The following is a 25,052-nucleotide window of genomic DNA, read 5'->3' as shown; positions in this document are numbered from 1 at the left end:
CAGAATCATGTATAAAATAACATCATAGAGGGAAAAAGCTAATAATACAAAAGATACACTTAAGTGACTTAAAGTAACTCAGAAAACAAAGGAATTTATGACAATACTCCGTTTACAAACACATTTCAATGAATAAAGTTAATGACTAAATATTTTGGGAGATTCAAAAGTAATCAATTCTAAAAATGACTGAGATAATAACACTGGTCTTCATTCTCCCTTGATATGATGCTGTGGATCATATTATGGTATCATTTGTGCAACTGCTATCACTCAGTAACTATGAGGAATGTATCATCAAGCAGACATAAAACAATGAAAGGTTCTGAAGAATTGTTCATCATCATGTGATAAATGCTCTGCTTCTATAATTACTCTACATTTACCACAAAGACAGGTATTCACAATCACATTCTCTTCAAAGTCTAAATTGAAACCAATATCTATAATGCTTTTGTTAGGAATAGTATGAAACTGAGATATAGTAGGGGGACCTGGATGAAATAGATTCCTCTACCTAAGCTTTATTTCAAACACTATATCTCACATCTACTTTTATCCAAAACTCTCAGCTCACTTGAAAATGTGCTGTGACCATCTTAGCTCCATTTACCTCCTTGGTCAAGTTAGGGTGCAAAGCAACACAGACTCCGGATATAGGTATGGAAGAAAGCTGTAATCTTCCTTAATGTAAAAGTAAGGTATGGTATGGCTGAAGATGAAAGATGTAATACACACATTTATCACTGCTCTTTTCTGAAACTCCATTACAATGACCATAGAGCAATTTTCTTTGAAAGGCATCAACCCGAACGACAAAGACAACAGGAGAAAAAGCCACAGCAATATTCTAACAGTGGATATTGGACAGAAGTGTGCTAACTCATTCAACAGGTCTGAGAAAGCTGAATCATAAGCCATCAAATAGGGAAAGCTCAGAACAACCCAATTTGTGATGCAAACCCCTCAAAGACAGATTATTTAAGGCTTTAGCTTCTTTTGGAGGAAAGGAGTGAAACCGGTGATGACTGCTTGAAACTCCACTTAAAAAGCAGCTAGAGGAACTTCCCTGGCAGTCCAGTGGTTAAAACTCCACCTTCCAATCCAGGGGGTACAGATTCAAATCCTGGTCAGGGAGAGATCCCACATGCCTCCTAGCCAAAAAAACAAACAAACAAACAAACAAAAAAAACACCTAAAAGAGAAGCAATACTGTAACAAATTCAATAAAGACTTTAAAAATGATCCACATTAAAAAGTAAAAACAAAAGCAGTTAGAGCCTTGGATTCTCTCCTAATGCAAGCTGCAGGCAACTAGAAGTTTATTTTCAGGAAAATGTAAAAGTCAGATCTTAGGACAGACATGGCTAATCAAGAACAGAGCCATCATACTGACTACCTGGGCAGTTACGGGCAAATGGACTTGACAATGCTGGCTTGTCTGGTCATTGCCTCTACTGTTGCTCAAAGTTCACAACCTCTATCTAGAGACTGAAGCCAGGAGAAGTCGTCCTGTTAACAAAAATCATATTCAACTGTCTATTCCATTAATAACTTATTCCTACCAACAAAAGCTCCTTTTTGCTCTTCTGTGAAGAATTCTGGTGGCTATCCCACAAAGCTGCTGTTGTCTGCTTTCTATTTGGGGTTCTGCTAGGGTTCTGGTAGGATCTATAGATGCTTGGAAAAGGAAGATTTGCTTAGAGTCTACTGTCTAACTAACCCTGAGAAATCAAAAGGAGTATTAGGAAAACGATGAGTCAAACATGGTATAGGACTTTAAACGGAGAAAAGAAGACTATTAGAAATCCAATGTTATGTCTATGCTGACTAGTATATAAAACATGAAATAATGAATCAAAGAATGGCCAAAAAGAAGCCAGAAGACTTGAATTCCAATTTGATTTCTATGTTTCCTCGAAAATGTCCCTAACCATTTGATTTTTTGCATATATTTTGTTGCTTATTTTCATCTAAATGGCCTGAAATCAGAAACAGGGGCTTTAAGAAAGTGGATGGGAATCCTCCGAGATTCCTTTAAAAAGACTAAAGAAAAAAGTAAGGAAGGATGTGATTTTATACATTTTACAAGTGTTGGAAGGAAAACTAATAGAGGAGGGAATGAGAGCACACAGAAAAGATAACAAGCATAAAATTAGGCCAATAATGAGAAAAGATGCAATATATATGATAAGATGAAGTATGGAGAATTGTTTTACTTGTAAATGTCTCACGAATACAGAGAAGAAAAAACACCTTTCCCATAGGATTTGTGTGTCTATTTTGCAGGGATCAAAAGTGTGAAATCAGCCACCAGACTGCAGGACACTTAACTGATTCTTCCTAACCCCCAAGTATGCAGACTGAATGACAAAAAGGCCAGTGTTGTCTTCTTTTCATTGCAATGAAATCCACGTAACATGCCAATGCTGTTCTTGAGGCACTTTAGAGGGGGAAGAGTGAGGAAATGCAGATGTTTGCAAAGTTGCGCACCGGTCCCAAGGCAGGGGAGGGGAAGAACTTGGGGTGGGGGCAGTGAAGATTAACAATAATAAATAACACTTTGAAACCATCATTGAGAAAACCAAGGAAAAGGAAAATTATGGTATCCATCTCTGGGTATCTATCTCTGAATCTAATGATGCTGATTAAGTTGGGTGATTCCACCATGCCGGCCTAGTCCAAGGGCTAGAGGCACGAGAATCCCCTGGAAAATTTGCTAAAATATAGTCTCAACCTCCATCCCTGAAGATTCTGTTGTTTTTAACAGAGTTATGATGCTTTTTTTCCTGTCGATTTCTCTCTCAGCTACATATACAAACTCCTTGTGCCTGATAGGTGGTGATGAGTTCAGTAATTTCCAAAGTTCCTAATCCAACCTGTGGAATTCTGCAGAACTGAAAACAACCCACCTTCGCCCAGCTCCTCACATTCATCTCCAACAACTTATGCCCAAACATGTCACCCTGGAGAACACGCTTAAAATCACAGAACTAAGAGTGAGCTGCTTGGGGAAGCTCTTTGAGAAGCAAGTGACAAACTTTGTATAATTTTTGTCTCTCATGATAGTCACCAGGATCATCTTTAGGCCTGTCTAGAAAGAATTCCAGTGTTCTTGCTTGGAGAATCCCAGGGACGGGAGAGCCTGGTGGGCTGCTGTCTATGCTGTCGCACAGAGTTGGACACAACTGAAGCGACTTAGCAGCAGCAGCAGCAGCAGAAAGAATTGACGGTGAAGGGAATGGCAACCCACTCCAGTACTTTTGCCTGGAGAATCCCATGGATGGAGGTGCGTGGTGGGCTGCAGTCCATGGGGTCGCACAGAGTCGGACACAACTGAAGCAACTTAGCTACAGCAGCAGCAGCAGAATTGATGGGGGCCGTAAGCACAGCTCTGACTATAGGGAAATGTCTGGGCACCTTAAAGTGAGTCATGAAGGAGCCAAGAGTAGTTAACCTTAGCTCATTTACTTATAGGTTTATATGGGATGTAGAGCAGAGAAAACAGGTGAATAATTTTGTTAGGAAACAGGGGATTCAAAAGACTCAGAATGCATGCAATCTGTTGCTAATGCTCTGCTGCTTCTCCCTCTCTGCCCCCACCCCTCCTCCTCCTTCTTACTCTCTTCTTCCTCTGACAAGAATTATGGTTGTGACGATGATTATCCCAAAAGAAGAGGATACAGGGATGTCATTTACCTATTCCAAAAATATTTATTCACTATTCTAGGTGAGATTCTCTAGAGCCTAAGGATTGTGAATATGACAACATTCCTCTTACGGGAGCTTAAAAATTCCAGTGGAAGAGCAGACAGTAACCACACAAAGAGACGCTGTAATTTCAGAAGCTGGCAGGTGCTATAACAGAAATTAATAACTGAGATGACTAAGAACAATATTTGTCATTGTTGTTTAGTCACTAAGTCATGTCTGACTATTTGTGACCCCATGGACATAGCTCCCCAGACTCTTCTGTTCATGGGATTTCCCAGGCAAGAATACTGGAGTGGGTTGTCATTTCCTCCTCCAGGGGATCTTCTCAACCCAGGGATTGAACCCTCATCTCCTGCATTGGCAGGAGGATTCTTTACCACTCATCCACCAGAGAAGCCCAAGAATAACCTAATCTACGTGAAATTTGAAAGAAGGGCCATGTACACAAAGCTGGAAGAAGAACTTTCTAGGGGGTGGTATGTGCAAAGTTGCTGAAGCAGCAAAGAGTCTGGTGCGTCTGAAGTTCAGGGAGGCATCACAGGCTTGAAACACTTAGTTCTTAGAGTGTAACAGTTTCCTAAAGGAATCAAGAGAAACTTTTCAGCATGGGCTCAAGGTAGCATTAAGCCCAAGCATGGAGGCCCAGGGAGTTTATCTTTGGAAGGTTTCCCATGTCTTTTGGAAACAAAGGAAAGGCTTATTATCCAGGCTTTTGGTGGTATACAGCCTGCTGCTCTCCTGACAGTTGTGTAAGGTCTTCCTTGAAATACCCAAAAGGCTCTCTCAAGAAGATCAATTGATGGATTGTGCTGTCCGGGCTGTCTGAACTGGGACAGCCCAATCTGATGACTCAGCAGGCAACTGTCAACAATCTTTGCTTGTTGACTGAGTCAGAGACAGTCCCTTCCTGTCTCATGATGTTACTTGGTCTTCCTCATCATATCGATTGACCTTGTAAGATTCAGAACCAACTTTCAAGGGCTCAGTGAAGGGGCATGTTTGATAAGCAGAGAAGCTAGCTAGAATTCTAAGCATGGGACTTAATTTTTCTGTTAACGCAGATTTTCGTTTTCACCTCCTGTTTCATTTTAGATTTTCTATTCTTTCTGACATCAAGAGGAGCTCCTTATAGAAATCCACTGTAGATAAGGTGACTGACATCTATCCAGGGAGACTGCTGCAACAGACAACCTACTCCTACTCCAGAAGGGCTTCCCGAGTGGAGCAATGGTAAAGAATCCACCTGCCAATGCAGGAGACGCAGGTTCGATCCCTGGGTTGGGAAGATCCCTTGGAGAAAGAAATGGCCACTCACCCCAGTATTCTGCAAATCTTCACCCTTGTAGTTCTGATCTTACTGGTTGCTTTTGCCAACTGTCAATCATAGCAGCTTGTTTCATTTTGTTTTCATTGATTCTGGAATGCCAATTTCTGTTCCTTGTAACTTTATCTGTGGAAATTCTTTGAGGGCTGTGTTTAAAGTGTATTCCTCTAGAGAGAGTTGGTATTTGCTTCTGCCAGGTACCTGACAACTCACCACCTGCTGCTGCTGCTGCTGCTAACTCACATCAGTCGTGTCCGACTCTGTGCGACCTCATAGATGGCAGCCCACTGGGCTCCCATCCCTGGGATTCTCCAGGCAAGAATACTGGAATGAGTTGCCATTTCCTTCTCCAGTACATAAAAGTGAAAAGTGGAAGTGAAGTCATTCAGTCGTGTCTGACTCTTTGTTACCCCATGAACTGTAGCCTACCAGGCTCCTCTGTCCATGGGATTTCCCAGGCAAGAATACTGGAGTGGGTTGCCATGGCCTTCTCCAAACTCACCACCTAGAATGACTTCAAATTTTGAGAAAATAATAGAGATTCTGATGTCAAAGCTGAGTGATTTTGAGATTGTGTTTAGAAATTCTTGGTGGCATAGAAGGGGTTCTTTTTTCCTTCTTTGAAAAAGCCAAGACAGCATATATTTCTATTGTTTCTCTCTACATGAAAGTTTTCTTAGCCCATGCCCTCAAAGTGTCACCATCTGAGTAACCAGGCTTTACACTGAGTTCCCTAATCTGCCTGGCCATCCAGCTTGGTCACAGACTCTGCCTCCTGTTCTTTACATATTGTGCCACTGAGAATGCAAGTCTAGGCCATGAGTAATCTGCAAACCTATCTCCAGTCTATTGTATTCTTGTCAATTCTTACCTCTGAGTAACTCCTTTATATTCTTGTGAGTTTATCCATGCACTGAAAAGACTTTTAAGAAATTATACCACCAGGCACACAGGTGTAAAAGGAAGAAAGGAAAGGAGCTGGAGGAGAGAGAGTGAGCCTGATTGCTCAGAACTGCTTTTCCTCCACAGTGAAGTCACCAGTAAGCTCCTGGAGTTGATATGACCTCCATTGCTCAGACTTAACTTATTATAGAACTGAGACTGGAAGCCTCATTTTGATGGCAAGGCTACCTGTTTAAACTCTGCTAAACTATCCACAGTAGAGAACAAAGGAATGTTTCTTGTAAGAAGTACTTTTCCTGGCCAAGGAAATTGTATGTGAAACTGCACAGAGAATTGACCTTAATGATTCAAGTAAAACAGAGCTATTTAGACCCATCTGTCCTAGGATCCTGTGAGCCATTTAATTGTATGTATGAGCTAATGACACATAATAGCAAATATGTATGGCATACTGTACATTTCGAAGGGTTTAAGTTTCCTACCATGACAATTACCCCATACCATGAGTCCTTTAAACCAAGGAGAACCACCATGTCCCCACAGCATGGATGTTACCTGCAACTGTGCCCCACAGCCACAGTGAGACTGTGCCCAGGTCACCCTAGTGTAAATCAGCAACCTGCCAGTCTGGATCTCCTCCTGAAGCCTCTTGGAACATTCTTATGCTCTATGGGATGCTTGAATCCAGCACAATGTCTCTTACACTCTCACCTGCATTATTTCCTTCTAAGGAATATGTTACCACCAAGGCTGGACATTCTCCCACCACCTGTGCCTGAGTGCCGGCCAGCATGACCCCCATAATATTTCCTTGGCTTTCTGAGATCCCATTCCAGCAAAGGAATACAATAAAATATATGAAGAAGGACTGAAAAAAAAGAATAAAAAATTGCAAGACACTTTACTAGTCCCAGTTTACCTCTAGGAGTCACACTGAAAACTGCTCGGAAACAGGCAAATAGGATTGCAAATGCCATAAGTCAAAGACAGAAGCCTCATAAGCTATCCAGATGACTCCTCATCCCAAGCATTTCATTGGAAGAGTATGTTCAAAGGATAGTTTTAGACCTGAGAGAAAGGGCTGGTAAACTAGATTTACTCTTTCAATGTCTGAGCAAGAACCTTCCACTGAAAAGGAATTTTAAAACTGTCTCTTCATGGAAGCAGATTTTACATGAAAAGCATAATAGCACAGATGAATTTCAACCTCAAAATTAATAAAGATGTGGGCACTGAACATATTTGAAGGCAGAAAGAAGAAAAGAAAGTGAAAGTGACAGTCGCTCAGTCATGTCTGACTCTTTCTGGCCTGAATTCTCCAGGCCAGAATACTGGAGTGGGTAGCCGGTCCCTTCTCCAGAGGCTCTTCCCAACCCAGAGATCAAACCCAGGTCTCCCACATTGCCAGTGGATTCTTTACCAGCTGAGCCACAAGAGAAGCCCAGAAAGGAGAAAGAGGGGGAAAAGAAAAGTTTCAAAGAATGAAAAGGCAAGGAAAACCTTCTCACTGAAGATACCAAATTTGGGATATCAGGACTCTTTCCCTTGAATGAAGATATCAGTCTTATTAAGATAACTCTTAATTTCCCCTTAAAATGGAGGGCCATTATGGGGTAAATAGACAACTTTAGGTCATATATGACCCACAAATGTTTTTTCAAAAATACTTCTGACTCTATTTTTAAGCCAAAGCTTTTAGTAGAAAAATTCAGAATAAGCCAAATTGACCTTCATGAATTTCATCCTCTCTTTTACATGATTTCATAAGGGAGAGAAATGAGAAGGCCTAGATAATACTGGAAACAAATTTTATGTTTAATCAGCAATTACTCTTATTCTTATGTAATAACAACTATTCCATCTTTCTCCTAGTTTCCTATTCAGGAGAAATCCAACATTATAACAATTTCTATGACAAAGTTATCTTTCTGTGATATTTCCTTCAGAAGCTTTCAGTGCCTTCTCTGGGATCTGGGTCAAATCTAATTATTGAACTTGCCCAATAGCTGTCCTACACATTGCCAACTTATAGAAATTCTGATAAATGCAAATCAAATCTATAGAGAAAATCAAGTACAGAAAAACACTCCTAGACAATTTTAAACCTCAGAGGCATTTAAACTCTCTTTAGCTATAAAATGTTAATTGCACAGAATTTTCAGGGAACCCCTTAAGCCCAGGAATCAAGAGCCACGTTTCCCCCGTCTTCTTACTCCGTTCCTCAGTCACGCTCGGGATCTCAATCACTCGTCTCTACTGCCAGCCCCAGAAGCCCTGCCGACTCATCATTTCCAATATTCTTCTGTAAAAACACTCTCACAATGAATTGCTTCTAAATGAATTATTGCATATTTATATAACAAAATGCTATGCAGTCAGTCAACACAAGGTTTGAGAATGTTTATTGTTATGGTAATGCAGTCATAATATATTAGGTAAAGAAAATACATTACAAATCACCATTAACAGAGTCCATTGTTAAAACTCCAGGCAAAACATATGTACATCTCTGTATGTATAAATATATCACTCATATAAGTTTAAAAACATTGGAAAGACATGTACAAAATTATCAGTGATGATTATCTTTAGAGGGTGAGATTGTGAATATATTTTTGTCTTCCATTTTTTTAATTTTTTCAATGAACATATATTTCTTTTGCACTATTAAAAAGCAGTGTAAAGCCCACTCTTTTCAGAGTTCCCTAGGCCTTGGATATCACTCTACACGTTCCTCATGTTCTGCTGTATGCTGAAGCCTTGGTGGGGTATGGATCCCAGAAGCTGGTTGGAAATGACAATTCTGAGGTCTCATGTCAGACCTCAACCCTTCACAAATTTGTTCCATCTGGATCTCCCTTCACTTTAAATGACATTCTATAGCCAAAGCTATGACAATGACCTTACTATAAGGCACTGAAGTATATATGGCCACATGCACTTTTAATATGTGTATTACATTAACAATTTACACACTGTCCCCAGGGATTCACTTAGGTGGTTCAAGAAGTTTGATTAAAGTTAACTCAAATATTTTATAAAAATATAAACTTTAATTATTCATAAAAATAAAATAAAAAATTACCTGCCACACTTTAATACTAATGATAGCAGAAAGCCATTCCTTTATGCCACCTGAGTCTCTGCTATCATTATACAAAAAATCTTTAATTGTGCAATTGTTTAAGAAAATTGTAGCTGTGGATTAATTTTCAATGAATAATCTAGAGCAACACACAGTGTTTTTGTCTGTGTAATTGAACCAGGCAGTTCAGCATCACAAGGCACAAGGTCCAGACATATCTAGTTACCACATTTCCTCACCAAAGCTGAAGAGTGTACAAGGAAGTACTGGATTACCACATCTCCATATAGTTCTGCATTCATTTTTTAGCATTTAAAATAAGCATTATATCTTTTACATTTATAACAATGTGAATTATATTTGGATAGTTTGGTGATGTAACGTGGACATGAAATGTTTCTATTGAACTCCTTTTTCAAATTTAATCAGTCCTAGCAGAGTATCCAGACATTACAAAGTGAGCTGTTTACAAAGTTTGCTATATCTGAGGAAATCAGAATTTTCTGTGTAACTAAAACAAGACAAGATATCAAAACTGATGAGATCACATTAGTGTGGCTATACAACTGCAGTGGTCATTCACACTGCCTGATGTCCATTCTAAGGCCATAAATAGTAAGAATCTGAGCACTTTGCTACCTCTTGGCACAAGCCACCATCCTGAATGACTCAAGGGCTCCTCATCTGTCCTCCTGTTTTGTTACCCTTTGAACTCCTATGGCCTGTCCTCAACATCTAATTCAAGGCATTTTCTGCCCAATACGCTCCAAAGGCCTCCCATTCCATTTAGATAAAAGCCAAATTCTGAATAATGGTTTGCACGGCGCTTCAGAGTCTTACACCTTGTCCCCTGGAAGACTCCATCTCCTGCTACCCCTCGCTGACTTAGAACAGCCACACGAGCCTCCCCAGGAAGGTTCCTCAAGAGCCTGGCATGAAGGGGCATCTCCCAGGACCGCTGCTACCAGTGTCCCCATTCCCACATTGAACCACTGGTGACCCATGCCTCTACGGGAGACCCTCCAACACTAACAGGCCCAGGAAGCAACTTTTTGTGGGTGCAGCTGGACACTGTCATGCTTTCCACCCAGACAAATCCATAACTGAAGATAGATTCAAGTGCCCCTGGGGCCCAGTCCAGCAAAAGTGACCAGATCACGCCTGTCCATCAAAGGCACATGCTCTCCATCTCCACCCCACTGGTGCCAAGTGTGAACGTGGGTCCGAGATCTTTGGACTGTTTCATTGTATCAGGGAAACAGAAAGTCTGATTTTTAAGGGAATCTCCCACTATTAAAGTTTTGGCAATTCAAAAATTTAAAAAACAAGAGCCAAAATAAAAAAGAGTTTGGCACCTTCCCACGTAAGTTTAAAGAGGACTAGACTGTGCTTCTCCTACCAACTCAAGTGCAGTCTGCTCCCTCATCTCTGGAAGATCTTTAATCATGTGTCATCTTCTCAGTGAACTTTTTCCAGATCATCCTTATATCCGCACTCCATGCTGCAGTTTCCTAGGTTTTATTTCCATGTTTCACTAATTACCATCTGAGATAACTCTTGCCCAAATGACTGACTGATTGATGCTCTGTCTCCCCCACCTAGAGTGTAAACTCCATGAAAGCTGAGAATTGTGTCTACTTTTTTCCCTTCTATAACCCCAGAATCCTAGAACAGTGTCTGGTACAAAGCACCAGGCACACAGCACATATTCAAATCCATCACAAAATTCTTATCAATAAAATACCCTCTTTAATTGTTTCCTATTATGGGACCACTTCTCAGATTTTTTTATGAAAGGGAATTTTACTGCCACCAAAAAAAGCTGCATAAAATTATAAGTTCCAGATGCAAAATTATATATTCATTATAATTTGAATCTATTTATAGTACTTAGCATAATACTGCAACAACCACCCTGATGGCAATTATCCAAAGGTCACACATCCTTTTGAACAAGAGTCTCTCTCTACCCATTAGTCTCCACATATGTACAATAATGTTGTTCTATTTAAAGGGACACTATTTTTAAGATTCTTCTTGGGATTACATCATAAACTTAATTAAAAAATAATTAAGGCCACGAAGGGCTTTCTTAAAACCATTCCAATAGACTTTTCTAACATTGTCACACTCTGTGATCATCACCTTTTGCCACATGCATCGGTACATTCAGTCCTTTTTTTCTTTTTCAAAACATTGTTTCTACATGCATGATTTTGTTATATCTTCAAATCACACACATTCATTAACTTGAATATACCTTTAGGAAACATTTAACAAACAGCTGATACCCTTCTGCATTCAGTGTATCCACATAGCTACGCATGGCTCATGCCCCATGGGGATGGCTTTCTCCTAATCATTTAGTGTACAGCTCTTGTCTTCAGTGTTCATCTCCCTCCATTTCATACCACTTGGCTTGTATGTGATTGATTTTAGAACACCTTCACCTTGGTGAGTTAAATTTTCATCAAGAACTGATCAGGAGATTTTTAAAATCCAGAAGTGTCAGTTCTGTCTACAGCCATACCACCCTGAATGTGTCGAATTTCATCAGAGTGTCAGTTATGCCAGTTTTAAAATCTCTTCTTCTCAACGTAATTATTTCTTCATCCTAATGATACTGCTTAGCATATTAAGATGAAAATCTGCAGTGATAATATGATAACACCTTCATTTCAAGAGCTAACAAAATTGCAAAAGAAATATAACAGCATAGTCACAACTGACTAATTTTTTGGTTGCCGTTAACTACAGCAGACTTTTTAGCTAAGGCATATAGATGTGTAGTGGTTTTATATTAATATATGCTATACCAAAAGAAATATAAATTGATATTGTGGCAGTAGAAATGGGTACACTAGACATGGATTATGAAGCTGGTCTAGATGCATACAATTTGACCTTGAAATCACCAAAGAAGTGTGAAGGCAATTTAAATTTTACGCACTTTATATAAAAGTCAATAGTAGGTGTTTTATTTCAGCCTTTGATCCTGGTGGTTCAAAGTGAATAGAATTTGCACACTTTAAAATTTAAGCACTATACCCACCTATGTATTATCTATAACTGTATCAAAGTAGAAATCAAATTTTCAATAAAAATACAAAACACTCCTGCATCACAAGGTTGTGAACAGAAAAACAAGCACCTGGAGTCAATAAAACACAAAAAAATCCATCAAATCTGCTGAACTATGTGAGTTTATACTAAAAGAAAAAAACAAACTTGTACTTGACAGGATTCTAGACAACAAACTGAAAATTACATGTCACATCTCGATCAATAAAGAGCACAGAAACATACTTCTTGTTCTGATATATTTATATTGAGATCTCAACCATCACTCCTGATCTCTGCAGTTTCTACTTCCGTCTCTGGCAGTAATTCTTCATTGCTAGAAATACCAGCATGCCTTCATATAAAATCAGATTCCACATATAAATCATTAGCTTGTTGCCATTCTGTTAAAAACAAACAAACAGAATCCCAGATTTTATAAGCCCTCTTTTTTGTTATTCAAGATTCTCACAGGATGGGAGACACTGATCAGTGTTTCTAGCTGTACCCTGCATAGCACCCATAGCCTAAAATCCCAAAAGTGTTGGCCATCCTGATCCAACAGAGGAGTCCTCATAAGCAGCTGGGTACCACATGAGTCATCCACATCTTATTCTTTGTGTGCTGAAAATGGGAAAGTCTTCAATATCAAAGAATCTGAAGGTGTATAGAAAGGAAACAGATTTGGGTTTTCACAGGGCATTCGGCACCTTTTTGTTTTTTAGATCAAAGTTCCCCAGAGGGTCTGGCAGAAGTAGCTCTGTGCCTGTCATCACTGACTCCTGGCTTGACCCAGGGGCCTGCACGTTGGTTAGGGATGGGAGTGGTAAGGAAGGAAGGACATTGGTTGGCTGTTCTGTCTCAGTCTTGCCTGGGGTTGTTCCAACAGGACCCAGGGTGAGTTTCAAAAGATGGGAGCAGATTTTCAGACTCCCCATTCTCTACATGACAACTACACAAGCCATTCCTTCAACATGTAATGGCAAGACCTTACTACATTTTCCCACTTATGCTGAATTCTTCCCAACCCAGAAGTCTAGAACATGACGAATGCAGAACATTCACAGTTACGAGCCCTGGGCATCAACAACATCACCTCTGCTGAATACATAATTTAGCGCTTTTCAAAACGAAGAATATGATTTCATCTCCTTTGTCTAGTTTACCAGTCTACACGAACTACCACATTTTATACCTGTACGAGAGAATAGCTATTGTTGCTGCTGCCATCTAACTAGGTATTACTGATACGCATTTGAAAACTTGAAGAGTCATTCTCATAACAATTTCTAAATGCACAGTGAATCAATAAAGTTCCCCCCAATTCTATTACAGTTAGAAGTTTCCACTTTAACCAACTCGGTCCAAACATTTGAGAACCTGTATTTCCTAATGCCTCTTAGGGGTGAAGATTAGCCATCCATAGCTGCCCTTGATTTTGACATTACTCTGTGCAAAGGACTTCAGTATATCTTCAGTTATTTCCAGCCACCATCTACTTTTACCAACAGAAAACTTTCCTCAATCAAAGGCAAACCACTAAAACGACCCAGAAATCACTCAAGTAAATAGCCAAAGTTTTCCTCTGAAACCTCTTCCACCAATCTCATTCCTTCTGCCAATGCATTCTGAGAAATCAAGACAGAACTGTCCCAAAGCAGCTCTTGGATTTCACCTGACTGACTCTCTCAGGGCACCAACTCCTGTCCTGGAGCCACCTGATCGCGCACCAGAATCTTCCGCAGCGGTCGGCGCGCGCCCGAAAGCCTGGGACTTACGTTGTTCATGTACTCGCTGAGCAGGTCCTGGAGTGCTTGGCGCACGGCATTGCACTCGGCCACGATCCGCTCGCGCCGGTCATCGCGGGTGCACGAAGAGTCGGCCATGAGTGCTGCACCGCTAATGATGCTCTCCAGGCGCTCCTCCAGGGACGGGCGGAACCGGGCCTCGCTGAACGTCATGGGGTCCAGGATGATTTTGTTCTGAAAGGAGCACAGTGCCAAAGAAATCAGCAGAGAAGACGCCGCTACCTTTGTACCCTGATCTGGAAAACAGAAATTTCTGAGACCAGAACTAGACTTTCCCGAGAATAAACCGGCTACTTCAATAAAGGCTAAAGTGGCCTTGATACAGTCTCAATTTGCTGTAAGATACTTTGTCCTGAATCTAATCTTCAGGGACAAAATGCTACGTTTTGTTTTAGAATGTGTTCTTGGGAAAGGCTGTATCATTGGAAGGGTTTTCCAAAGAGACTGTGACACTTGTTTGACTTTTTTTTTTTTTAATTTGTAGGCATCTAGGAACACACATTTCAGTGTAGCACTTTGGAAAGCTATGAGAAGATTTTAAAGGCCTAGACTAGAACACACTATGTAGCGGACAACTTGAGGATGCATTAGTCGTGACTTGTGTACCCACTGTGTCCCCCTTATTAGAAGCAAAGGGTCCCATGGCAGGATGCTGTTTGAAACCTGAGTAAATAGCATCCAACAGGCATATACATTACAAGTTACAATACCTCCCACTAGGAACTAATACTTGGCCAGCTGATGGGAAGAAATGACTCATTGGAAAAGACCCTGATGCTGGGAAAGATTGAAGGCAGGAGGAGAAGGGGGCCTCAGAGGATGAGATGGTTGGATGACATCACTGACTCGATGGACATGAGTTTGAGAAAGCTTCTGGAGTCAGTGATGGACAGGGAAGCCTGGTGTGCTACAGTCTACAGGGTCACAAAGAATTGGACACAACTGAACAAGTGAACTGAACTGAGGAACCAAAGTTTTGTATAAAATCTAGATTTCTAGAAAAGGATTCATAATGTGTGTGCATGTATCTGTGTGTGATTTGTAACAATTAACTAACACTATCCAGATAAGGCACTAAGATGTTCCAAAAGAGCTCAGATAAAGAGAAAATGGAGATGTTTCCTAAAAGGATGGTTCACAGAAAATTCAGGCTTAGTTCTGCCCCTGTCAAGTCTGAGGATCCTGGAAACATGTAGGCAGAGCTGTCCAGAGGTACACAGAAATATGCATCCAGAATTCAACAGATATATCAGCCTGTATGAAGATCTGAGAATCATCAGGTCTATGCGAATGCAAGGCAGTGAATGGTATACTAGCAAAGTGAACAGAATAAGATGAGACCTAAGAAGGCCCAATTAATCCCAACTTACAAAGGTTTACAGAAAGACAAGAATCAAAAAGAAGACTGAAGCTATAGTCAGATAGAAAGAGCAGAATCTGGAGAACAATAATTCCAGCGAGTCAAGGGAGCAGAAACACTGATGAAGCGTGTGGTAACCAGCTGCAGGAAACAAGGGAGACAACACTGATTTTGCCCAATGGTTAGTTTCTACTGGGAACCCCTTTTCTGCTCCAAACCAGGAAGACATTCCAGCAACATTAATCAAAGTGAAATGCCCTGCTGCAGGAAATGGCTTGCTCATCTTCACTGGAGGCACACATTCAGACATCCAAGGACCACCATGGTGGTGATGGAGGAAAGGGTCTTCCAACTCTAGGGTCCTTTGGTAGGACTGCCTTGCCATCCTTTGATGTCATATATACATATATCTAAGAAAACACAAAAATATCATATCTACAAATATAATAAAGAAAGAAAATGAGAGAAGGTAGTTATAGCATTGCCCACATGCCACCTGCTGAGTATGTGCCTACTAGATTGCTTGGTGCTAAAAAGAGGGTGAAGATCATTAAAAAAAAAAAATCTTGGGTAGAATTTTTTCCTAATAGGATACAAAATAGCTACTTAGTTATTACAAAATAGATTCAGGTATGCACTCTGGGAAAGCCTGTCATAACTCTCCAAAGCATCCTAAGGTATTTGAGGAGGGGGCCGCTTCCCTGGTGGCTCAGCCAGTAAAGAATCTATCTGCCTGCAATGCAGGAGACCTGGGTTCAATTCCTGGGTCAGGAAGATCCCCTGGAGTAGGGAATGGCAGCCCACTCCAGTATTCTTGCCTAGAGAATTCCAGGGATAGAGAAGTTTGGCAGGCTACAGTCCATGGGGTCCCAGAGAGTTGGATATGACTGAGCAACTAAGCACGCATGCACGCACATGCTCAAATGATCCATGGCTCTGATTCTCTGATTCCTGTTAAAATGCAAAACTCTATAACAGGGAGATCCTTTGAGCACAAAATTATGACATCTTGAGGAATGAATGAAGCAAGTGGTAACTTAGAAGGAATCACTCACTGAAAACAGACCAGGTCTGAGGTCCACTGGAATCGTGGATTTCCTAGGAAATTACTCATTGGTCAGAGTTCTCTCTTCAGTTTAGAGGACGAACAGGAGATATGCTATTCTGTGACAGGTTTTGGCATAAAGACTACCTTCATATTTGCATTTTCTTTGGTCTTAGACAAAGGATAATCTTTACTTAACTCAGAATAGTGCTACTCAAATCCTGTCCCTTGTGCCCAAGTAGCCTCCCAAACAGTGTCAAAAAATCACATGGAAGCCTCAGTACAGTGGATGGCTTTTCAGCTAGAGGTCCTGCCCTATTTGCCATCTGTTTGAGAGCTGTGTCTGCAAGGACTCTTCCCAATGGAATCCATATGTGTTCTTCTCCATTTCTACTGCTTTTCAGATGATGCATTTATAATTTTTTTTTACCATGTAACATGCATTAAGTACTGATTCTCTAATTAAAGAAATAACTAATCAAAATATAATTAGGCTATTATCCTTTAGAAGGATTACTGATGTTCGAAGTACTCTTTTATAGAAACTCCTATTAACATAATACAGTGAAAAGTATTTGTTCTGCTTTGAGGTTTCAGGAGACTCTTCAGAGTTATATATCGGCTTGAGGATAGATTTTTACTAAATTTTTGGACTAAAAATATAAAGAAATGCCAACTTGATAGAAATATACTGAGGTAAATATTAACTCAATAAAGGCAACTGTAAAAGTTTCTCTGCAGAACAAGGAAAATATACTATTGTCATTATACTATTACTTCTTGAAGTATTTTCCATGGAATCTGAGCCTAGAGATGTAATGTTTTGATGAAAAGTTAAGTTTTCCTGGCCAGATATTTTTTGGAAATACTGCATGGCCCAGGATAGATTAACACATGAAATGCTTTGGGGAATTCTGCATTAAAGAAGTCAGTTTACTGCACCATTCCTCAAACCTATTTAGCCTAGAGGGGGTGCCCTTTTAAAATACATTCATTATCTATGAGAACCTAAGGAACACACTTTGGGGATCACAGCAAGAGAAAATTTACAGCAGCAATGGAATGAGCTCCAAACCTCCATGGCCCGGGGCTGTCATGAAAGTAAATGCACTGAAACATTGAGCTTGAAAAACTCTGCATAAAAGTTACACTATTCATCATATTTCTAATGGAATTATTCATTACTTATAGATCACAGGGGAAAGGCTTTAAAAAAATCTCCCTGGAGAAGAAACAATAAATTTACAGTATTTCTATCTATATCCATGGTGGGGATGGGGAGCACCATGATGGATATGAAAAGCTAGAGGGGAGAAGCCTCTGAGGGGAAAGAAAAGGCCTAAAGGGCAGTACACATGCACGTGTGCTTCCGTGTGCATGCTTGGGGGGGCGGGGGGGGGCTGTGTGTGTTTATCTATGAGGGGTGGGTTCAGGTTGTGTGTAATGGGTATGGGGATAAACTGGGGGCAGAAGGTATGGGTTGTCGGGGTGTGTGTGTGTGTGTGTGTGTGTGTGCATGTGTTTCTTTTCAGAGACCTGGAGAGCTCTCAAACAGGCTTTAGGAAATCAGAAAAGAATATGAAATAAAGAAGAACCAGATGAAGTCAGGGGCTTAAGGACTAGAGGATAACACCATCTACTGTTGTTTAAGTGATAGGAAAAAAACAAACTCCTAGAGCTGGATCCTGAGTAAGAAATTCAGAGAATGAAAGTCTAAGATGAATGAAGGAGGAGTGCTCTTCTGACTTATTTGGGAATGACTTTAAGAAGAGGTACCCAGGCAGGTTCTCTTTGCTAGCACACTTGGGGGTCATTTCACATGTATACATCTTATTTTCTAGCATCAGCTCAGCAGGTCTTCTCCTTTCTATGCGGCTGCCCTCTACTGGCCAGAAGGCACTCAGCAGCAGCAGCACCCAGGATCAAACCTAGCTCCCTGGTCACTGAGGGAACATTTCACGGGTAACATGCAAGCATTAAACAGAGAAAGAGCAAGGCCAAGGCTTCCCATCTCTCCCTTTATAACAAACATGTGCTTCCACAAGAGGATTTTATGCTGCTTCCAAGTGTACAGCTTATTTTTTTTAGTCCACTGAGATTTTACATTTTAAATATCTAAGTCCTTTGTTTGCATTCCTAAAGCTCATTTAATTTTTTTATCCTTTTGATATTTTAGTTCATCTTATATTGTCATTTTAGTTCATTTCAAAATTGTGGGACTGCATGTTTTTACTTTATCTTTTTCTTTTTTTTTAAACAAGGCTTACTTTAATTTCTTTTTATCTTGTCTATTTTCAGACCCTTTATAATAACCGAACTTCATATCTTGCATAATATTTTGTGCTTTGTGATTTTTACTTGTTTTTATTAGCATCTTTACTTTAAAAATCACTGTTTTCATTCTGACAGTTTATGGAGTGGTAACTGGAAAACATGACCACAAAGAGAGAAGCGACAATAATTCATTCCCAAGAAAAGGGGGCTAGGATCCTCTTCTACCATCAAATTGGTGCTGTAATAGTCTCTCTCATCCTATATAACTGATTTCCCATTTTTTTCTCCAATGTTTAACTGTATAAAATCTTTAACTTGAAATAATTCAGGGAACAAGATATTTTGAATCTACTTCCCAGAATAATACATTCACCTGTACTCAACCCACATACAACTATTACAAGAGCACTGTTATTAAATCACCCCTATCATTCTCTTTACAAGGAGTCACATGATCTAAAATTTCAGGACTATACCCAGATGCTGAGTTATACTTGCTGCAAACTCTGACACCATAGGGGACAGCAGAGAGACCTCTGTCAAAGCAAGAAGCTGAATGCATTTCAAATGGTTTGATATGTCCACAGTTCTGTGCCCATGATATTAATACCTCCATCTTATTAAAGAGGAAGATGCTGACAGATATGTTTCTCCCTGGACATCCAGCTAGGAAACAGACACCTGGCTTTGAGCACAGGGCTTTCGACTTTAAGTCTAGTGTTCCTTCCACTGTTTCAGACTGCCCATATTCAGTTAAATTGAGTCTAACAAATCATAATTATAAAAAGTATATTTCTTATTAAAAAATTATCTGAAATCAAATATACTGGTATAAGCATCATCCATCATGCTATCTTCTTTTATGGCATTTGGGTTAACTTGCCCTTCCCATGGATAGTTGAAAGTATAGCCATTAATTCAAGAAACAGGTGCCAGTTACTTTGGCCCAGATCAAAGAATCCTTTATTTCAAGAGGTTCACTGTCTAGTCAAAAATTAAAAAACAAAAACATGTTGAACCAATTGTAATTTGAAAAATATACCCATAATGTTAAGGAATGCCTGAGTGATGGTAATCTGCACAGTTCGGAGGTGGGAGGTAGACACAGAGATCTTCCTGGAGGAGATTACTCCTTAGTTGAGACAGAAAGAGTGACAAGCAGTTGACAAAGCAAAATAAGGGGCAAAAGAGGCAATGCAGACAGAATAGGAAGTGGGAACAAACGCACAATATACAAAGTGTATCACAGTATACCAAGTGTATCAGAAGCACTTTACTGAAGTTGAAGTGTTAAGTCTGAAATCACAGGTGTGGTGTGCCATGAAGGGGCCCTAAGCAACTCTCTTTTAAGAGAAACTTTTGCGTAAACATAGTTAACTGACCATATCCACCTGCTGCAACTATAGATTCACCAGTTTCACAAGGAGTCACATTTGACCCCAGCAGCCCCTGTCAATCCCACAGCCATTTCCTGTCCAGTGGGGACTTCTTGGGCAGGCGACCTCTGCTCTCGCTCTAGCCTCCTTACTAGCCTGGGTGAGACCCGCTCAAAACTGTGCCAAGGCTCTTCCTATACTGTCCTCTCTTTCCTGCTAATTTCACAGGGAGTTGACCTGCATTGCAGTTAAAAAGCTCTCTTGGCCTATTTCTGCTGGTTCTCTCCCACCTAATCCTCCACAGACAATACCTTTATTAACCATCTAATCCCATCTGTCTTGGGATTTGCTTCTCCAAGGACCCGAATGGACAAAAATGGAGACAAAGTTGGTGAAGAGAGCAACAGCCAGATCTGAGGAGCTTTCTCTGCTGTGTTAGGATGTTTTCACTCTGTAAATGTCCCTTCAGACACTGGAGAGTCATCAAGAGTTTGAAACATAAGAGTGACATAACCCTGTTTGGTTTTTGAAAGTTTTCCCCAGCAGTCAGGGAAGTCAGCTTTGGCAGAGGAGAGGCAGGGAGCAATTATCAAGCCTTCAGAACCCAGAAGAAAGATGGGCTGAGTACAAGATTGTGTTTGCATAAAAAAGATTAAGGGCATTGTATTGGGACACATTGAGAATGTGAATCTACAGAATTTGGAGATATACTGGCTATAAGAATGTAGAAGGAGTCAAGGATAAAACCTAAATTTCTGGCATGAGTAACATCAAAATGTACATATCAACCAGTTCTATCCTGGGTGTCAGCATCCTATATTGTAAGTAAAGTTTTATTAGAACAGTCAGACCCATTCATTTGCATACTGTCTATGGCTATTTTCACACTGCAGTGGCACAGTGTAAAAATTAGGACAGAAACTGTATGGCTCACAAAATTTGGGATATTTCCTGTTGACTTTTTAAGAAAACATTTGCTGATTTTGAACAACTGTGATAGGTAACAGATAAAGAAGAGCAGGTCTAGAGTGTCTATGATTTATTTAAGTAGAAAAGTCTGGTGGAAAGTTGATTGTAAGTACTGATACATGAAAATGGGCCAGCTATAAAGTGGAGTAGTATTAGAATAAAGGCTGGAGTGGAAGCCATGAGAATGGATGTCCTATCCCAAGGAGATAGAACAGAATGAGAAGATCAGTGAATCCCAGACAGACTGGGAAACCCTCAATATATCACAGAAAAAAAGTCCACAAATGACATGATAAAGAATGGTCAGAGAGATCTGATCAGACCTAGGAGATTTTATGGCCATAGTTTACAAAGGAAGGATACTAGGGAATTTTATAAAAAGGGTAAATAAGATCAAGACTGAAAATGTCCAGTGAAACTAAGAGGTAGGAAGTTACCAGTGGCAAATTTTGTGCTTATATGTGTATATCTGTATGAGTGTAATATTTATTTATAAATATTTTAATCCAAAAGCCACATCAGGCTCAATGGAAAGTAGTAGAAGCAATTTATTTAACTAAGTAAATTGGAGAAGAAACAAAAATATTTTCAAATTGATTAAAAATTTTTTCAAATTCATAGAAATATTTAACATTTTCCAGAAGGTTCTAAAAACAACTAGAAAATAGAAAGAACTAAATGGTATCAAATTAGGAAGACGAAGATAAAACTATATATGTCTGCTTGCAGATGTTATAACTGCTCACTTAGAACAAATGAGAACCAACCAAAAATTTATTGCAAAATAAAATTTTTAAAACTTCATGAAAGCATTTATATTTATATGCAAAGTCAATTGCCGCTATACATACAGTTCAGTTTAGTTCAGTTCAGTCGCTCAGTCATGTCCGACTCTTTGGGACCCCATGAATCACAGCACGCCAGGCCTCCCTGTCCATCACCAACTCCCGGAGTTCACTCAAACTCATGTCCATCGAGTCGGTGATGCCATCCAGCCATCTCATTCTTTGTTGTCCCCTTCTCCTCCTGCCCCCAATCCCTCCCAGAGCTACCCAATTAGGAAGAGCAAATTTATAAGTACAAGAATAACAAAACAACATACACAGAAAAACACACTTAGATGTCAACTAGATACAACAAGAAATGTGCTGAAGAAAGGTGAATGGTGTAGGCACACACTTCAAGCACAGGGCAGAGGTAGAACTGGAACACACACCTTCTAGCTCTGGAGTCAAATTCAATGGAAGGGCCATTTCTCCATCTTAGGCACTAAAGTAGTGTCTAGTAGTAGTGTAATGTAGTACATGATTCTTTCTACTTTAAGAAGGTATGGAAAACACTGAATAATGATCCAAGAGATCAAAACTCACAAAATGCTTTGTGTTGTTGTTCAGCTGCTCAGTGGTGTCCAACTCTTTGCAAGCCCATGGACTACAGCACTCCAGGCTTCCCTTCCATCACCATCTCCCAGAGTTTGCTCAAACGCATGTTCGTTGAGTTGGTGATGCCACCCAACCATCTCATCCTTTGTCATCCCCTTCTCTTCCTGCCTTCAATCTTTCCAGCATCAGGGTCTTTTCTAATGAGTCGGCTCTTTGCATCAAGTGGCCAAAGTATTGGAACGTCAGCTTCAGCATCTGCTACTTCGTTATCGTTTAGTCGCTAGGTGGTTTCCCACTCTTTTGCAATGCCGTGGGATGTGGTGCACCAGGCCTTTGTCCTTGGGATTTCCCAGGCAAGAATATTGAGTGGTTTGCCATTTCCTTCTTCAGGGGATCTTCCCAACCCAGGGATTGAATCCGAGTCTCTCGCATTGGCAGGTGGATTCTTTACACTAAACCACCTGGGAAGCCCACAAAGCTACTTTAATCTACTTTTATTTTGTTACCTATCTCCAACCGCACAGCAGGCATTATAACATACTTTTTCTACCAAGAAGGAAAACAAATATTTCTTAGTCTTTCCTGAGCTATGAATTAACAACCATCTTAAAGCTGAGTACTTAGCTAATGGCACTCAAAGCAGCAACTGAGCATGACTGGTGTAGGTGGTAAGATCAGGAACATAAAAAGTAATATATTTAATTACAGTTATGTCAGTAGAAAAGCTCCAGCACACACGTAACCCTAGTGGTTTTATACCCACAGATTACGTTGCCAAGATTTTTAATGCACAGCATTGAAGGTTTTTTTTTGTTTTGTTTTTTTCTTTTACTAGTCAAGAAATTGCTTGCTAAAGACTGGGAGGAAAATCTTATTTATTATCTTTAGATCTTCTGGGCTTTCACTCTTAATTACACTCTTTAGAGAAGTACTTAGTCATCTCAAATGCATACAGAATTTTCAAAATGCCAGAAAAGACAACAACAACAAAATTATTTAATCAATTGTTTTCCTAGGTCTAATCTTATAAACATGGAAAAAGCCAATGCTAGTGTGTTTCTTTGTTGTTTGTGACAACCCTGTAAGATAAACGTGCCCTGGGTTTTTACTACCTACATAGTTCAAGGTAGCAACTAACAAAAAATAATAAATTGTGCTGTTCTACCTCATAAACACCAGACCTTCACCACCTACTGTCCAACGTAACTATTTCAAATCAAACAAGCAAAAGAAAGAATAAATGTCAACATGCCCTTCTGCAACCATTCACTTTCATTTTTTAAAGACGTAAAAAAAAAAAAAGTCTCACAGAGGAAGGTAACATTAGTCAAAGTCATTCTTCAAAAGGAATATGTCATTCTGTCTGGAGTAATTAAAGCAATGCAAATCAGAAAACTTAAATGACAAGGAATGTTTAAGGAAGGGAATATTTCTTCTTTAATTATTCTGAGACTTTTCCTGGAATTGGCAACAATGTAACAATGTCTTAACCTTTTCTTTTTTTTTGCACTTTTATCATCACTTCATCCTATTTACCTCTATGTATTTAAACTGTGTCCTTTGTTCTGTCTTGGGGTATAACTGGGTAAGTTTTTGGTTTCATTGATAAAATAGCCTTTCTTTCCTTCCTTCCTTCTTTTTCTCAAGTACGAAGTTCAGGAGTCTTTCTGTTTCTTGATGCATGAAGAAGTATAAAGCCCTGTGGTCTGGAGTGAGGGGTTCCCTAGCCTGGGTGAAACACTGAAAATGACTAAGCCTTCCCAGAAAAATGGAAAATTTGGTTCAGTTCAGAGCTTTCTGTGGCCTTGGTCTGTCAAAGTCATCTATGTCATGGGAGTCATAGAGAATTTCAGAGTTGTCAATATTTGTTAAGGCATTTAATTTTATTCACTGTATTATTTTGCTGCACTGAAATATTTTCAAACAAAGCAAACAAATGAACAAGTCCCAGCAGTATCTATCAACCAGTCATTCACTAGATGGTAAGACAGCATCACCACTCAATGTACATGAATCTGAGCAAACTCCAAGAGATAGTGAAGGACAAGGAAGATGGGCATGCTGCTGTCCATGGATCGGGATCACAAAGAGTTGAACATGACTTTGCTATTGAACAAAAACAAAGTATTATTTTTTAAATGTCTATCATGTGTTTGTGTGCTCAGTCGTTTCCAACTCTTTGTGACCCTATGGACTGTAGCCCACCAGGCTCTACTGGCCATGGAATTCTCAAGACAAGAATATTGGAGCTGGTTGCCATTTCCTCCTCCAGGGGAATCTTCCTGACCCAGGGATTTAATTGGCATCTCCTGTGTCTCCTGCATTGGCAGGTGGATTCTTTCACCACTGAGCCACCTGGGAAGCCCAAAATGTTAGTTGTCAGTTTAAAATCTAATAATCCTTCAGGCAGTCTCTTCCAGTCTCCCATTACAGTGTCTATAGATAGAGAGGGAAAAGGAATTTTATAGCCCCAAAAATTGAGAATGAAAGACTGCTACTGATAATGAGGCATGGTCCTAATTCCAATTCTGAATGCTTTAAATCCTTCTATTAAAAATTAAAGTGTGAGATAAAAGCATAAATCAAGACCATTTTAATAAATTAACCAAGATGTCTAAATCAAAAGTGTCTTATTGTTTAGTTTTAAACACTAATTCTCCCTGTGGTGTATCAACAATTAACACAGATTCATTTTCATCTTTTTAATTCTATGCCAAGCTTCTCTCCCAGTGTGAATCTTTATATCTCTAAG

General features: G+C 39.8%; 1 protein-coding gene across 4 annotated transcripts in view; it reads right to left on the bottom strand.

Moving 5' to 3' along the window:
• The window catches only part of CTNNA2 (catenin alpha 2), a 1,253,094-nt gene that overhangs the window by 889,082 nt on the left and 338,960 nt on the right, over positions 1–25,052 (bottom strand). For all 4 annotated transcript variants that reach the window (XM_055400364.2, XM_088841736.1, XM_088841737.1 and 1 more), the window contains exon 6: positions 13,865–14,068. In XM_055400364.2, the coding sequence (XP_055256339.1) occupies positions 13,865–14,068 (204 nt within the window). The remainder of the gene's footprint in view (positions 1–13,864; positions 14,069–25,052) is intronic.

Source organism: Moschus berezovskii, chromosome 11 (genome assembly GCF_049115385.1).
Source record: "Moschus berezovskii isolate FMDL1 chromosome 11, NW_MosBer_1.0, whole genome shotgun sequence".
In the NCBI taxonomy this organism is placed as follows: domain Eukaryota; kingdom Metazoa; phylum Chordata; class Mammalia; order Artiodactyla; family Moschidae; genus Moschus; species Moschus berezovskii.
The sequence above is the reverse complement of the archived record's forward strand: the minus strand, read 5'-3'. Positions and strand labels throughout refer to the sequence as shown.